Source organism: Apaloderma vittatum, unplaced genomic scaffold (genome assembly GCF_000703405.1).
Source record: "Apaloderma vittatum isolate BGI_N311 unplaced genomic scaffold, ASM70340v1 scaffold25155, whole genome shotgun sequence".
Lineage (NCBI taxonomy): Eukaryota > Metazoa > Chordata > Aves > Trogoniformes > Trogonidae > Apaloderma > Apaloderma vittatum.
Genome location: NW_009716865.1, coordinates 4,999 through 7,032, shown reverse-complemented (window position 1 = coordinate 7,032; position 2,034 = coordinate 4,999). Strand labels below are relative to the sequence as shown.

The window sequence follows — 2,034 nt, the reverse complement described above, 5'->3', positions numbered from 1 at the left end:
TCCTTTGGGAACAACAGTGAAAGACAGGACACAGCAAGGCTCTGTACCCAACACTTGGATCCAGCACGCTCCCCTTCCTCCCAACCCCAGCTTGTCAAAACCAGTACAAAAAGTGTTCAGGCAGAAAGCACCAGACAACTTGAACTTGCTGAAGCAGCACACGGCAAGTTGGAAGACTCTTGTGCAGGTTCTGGAGGTGGATCTCTCTGCTGGTGGCTCTTCAGGTTTGGGAGCTCCCATCCAGGGGTTTCAGCAAAGTAGAGCTGTTTTACTCCTAGCGAGGAGCTGTGTCATGCCACTAACAGGCTGCTAACCAAGAGAAACGTTCCTCGGGAGACTTCCCGGGAAGAGTTTGGGGTTTTTTTTGTAAACACCAGGTGATGGAGCTCAGGTCTGTGCTCCGCAGAAAAAGTCAAGTCTCAAGTGGCAGCTTTAGGGCTCTGCTTCCAGTGCTGCAGGTTGGATTTTCATGGTGGTTGACTTCAGAGGGTAGTACCTGCCCTTCCACGTCTTCCAGAAGATGCCCTGCTTGCGCTCGTGCCTCTGCCGCGGGATGGAGCGGAAATACTTCCCGTTGAGGTTGGCATGGCCACAGGTGCTGAACCACCAGCCACCTACCAAGGCAATGTAGAGGCAGGTTTAACCCACAGACACAAAAAAACCTTTAACCCTTCCAGAAACAAAAAAATCCAGGTTAGAGGCAGCTGCTGCCTCCATTTTCCCCACTTTTCTAGGGCTTTGGGACCTTATCACACTACTGTGAGGAGGCCCATGATGGCACTGGGAAACCTCTGCACAGATTCTATGACTTCAGGATGCACCTGCTGTTCTTCCTTGCAATGCAAAACCCCCTCAAATCCTTCAGCAGCCCCACCTCAGGACCTGGGGACTGGTCTCTGCTTCACTTGAACGGTTTCCAAGCAAGCTGGAAGCCAGCAAACCTTTTACAGAGACAGAAGTTTGGGGCAAGACCTGAATCATGACCCCCTCCTGGTTTTGGCTTCCCTTCCAGCTCGCTGCCCGGCTCCTCCAAGGGGTGCAGCTTTCCCAGGGAAGCAGGGAACAAGCCAGGCTCAACACCAAAGGGGGTCTAGTCCCACAGGGTCACCGTCCCACTCATGGCCACCACCAGACAGCGGGGAGCTGACGGGGAAGTGCACACCACCGAGAAGGAAGAGCTCGTACTGACCTGAGAGGTGTTTGGCACAGTTTGTGTCAGCTTTGAGGTCGTGGTCACGATCCCGAGTGGAGAAGGGCAGCTGCCTGAAGTCCCCGATGGCATTTTCCAGCTCTCCAGACAGAGGCCCCAGCAGGTTGAGCATGTAGGCTGTGCTCTCACCACCAAGGCTGAAGAGAAACTGAACCACCTGGGAATTTCCCTCCCAGTCTTCCAGCTCGATCAGGAGGTTGTATCTTCCCTCTTGGACCAGGTGATGTATCTTCTCCAGGCCCAGCCAAAAGTCACCTGAACCAAGACACATTGCATTGGCTGCCGGGCAAAGCAGACACACGAACAGGCTCTAGAGACAAACAGGGACAACCCGGGACACTGCAGCATTTGCACAGCTGGCACCTGCAGGACAAGTCAGGAAGACCAAGGACTCCTGCTCTGCAAGCAGGGGGTCCCACTCCTCAGCACAACCCTGTGTTCCAGCACACAGGGATCTCCAGGAGCCAGCAAGGGGGAACAACTTGTGCTAAGATATCACTTATCCCACGATAAGAAGATAGACCACCTACCACGAAGGTCTCCAAAGCCATTCTTGTAGGCATCCCAAAGCTGGTCAAAGTCCACAGAGCCATCTGAGCGCCTCTGGATCACCGTCCAGCCACCTTCTGCGAGTGGGAAAAACACGGTCATTTGGGTCTACCATTTGCAAGACCACACGAAGCGCTGCGTGACACCTCCAGCGCGTTACCTGTGGTCATGTCACAGTAGACTTTGAAGGGCTGAGACCCTGCAGGCTGCACCTGGAAAACACCGCTGCTTCGCTGCCCGGCCTGGAAGAGCTGGTGGCAATCCTCCGGGAGCTC

General features: G+C 54.5%; 1 protein-coding gene across 1 annotated transcript in view; it reads right to left on the bottom strand.

The window, feature by feature from the left end:
- Positions 1-391: 391 nt before the first annotated feature.
- ANGPTL4 (angiopoietin-like 4) overlaps positions 392-2,034 on the bottom strand; it is a gene marked incomplete at its 5' end in the record, with an annotated part of 6,591 nt that continues 4,948 nt past the window's right edge. The window contains 4 exons of the mRNA XM_009869699.1: positions 392-614; positions 1,190-1,465; positions 1,741-1,836; positions 1,920-2,031. Of these exons, the coding sequence (XP_009868001.1) occupies positions 433-614; positions 1,190-1,465; positions 1,741-1,836; positions 1,920-2,031 (666 nt within the window). The remainder of the gene's footprint in view (positions 615-1,189; positions 1,466-1,740; positions 1,837-1,919; positions 2,032-2,034) is intronic.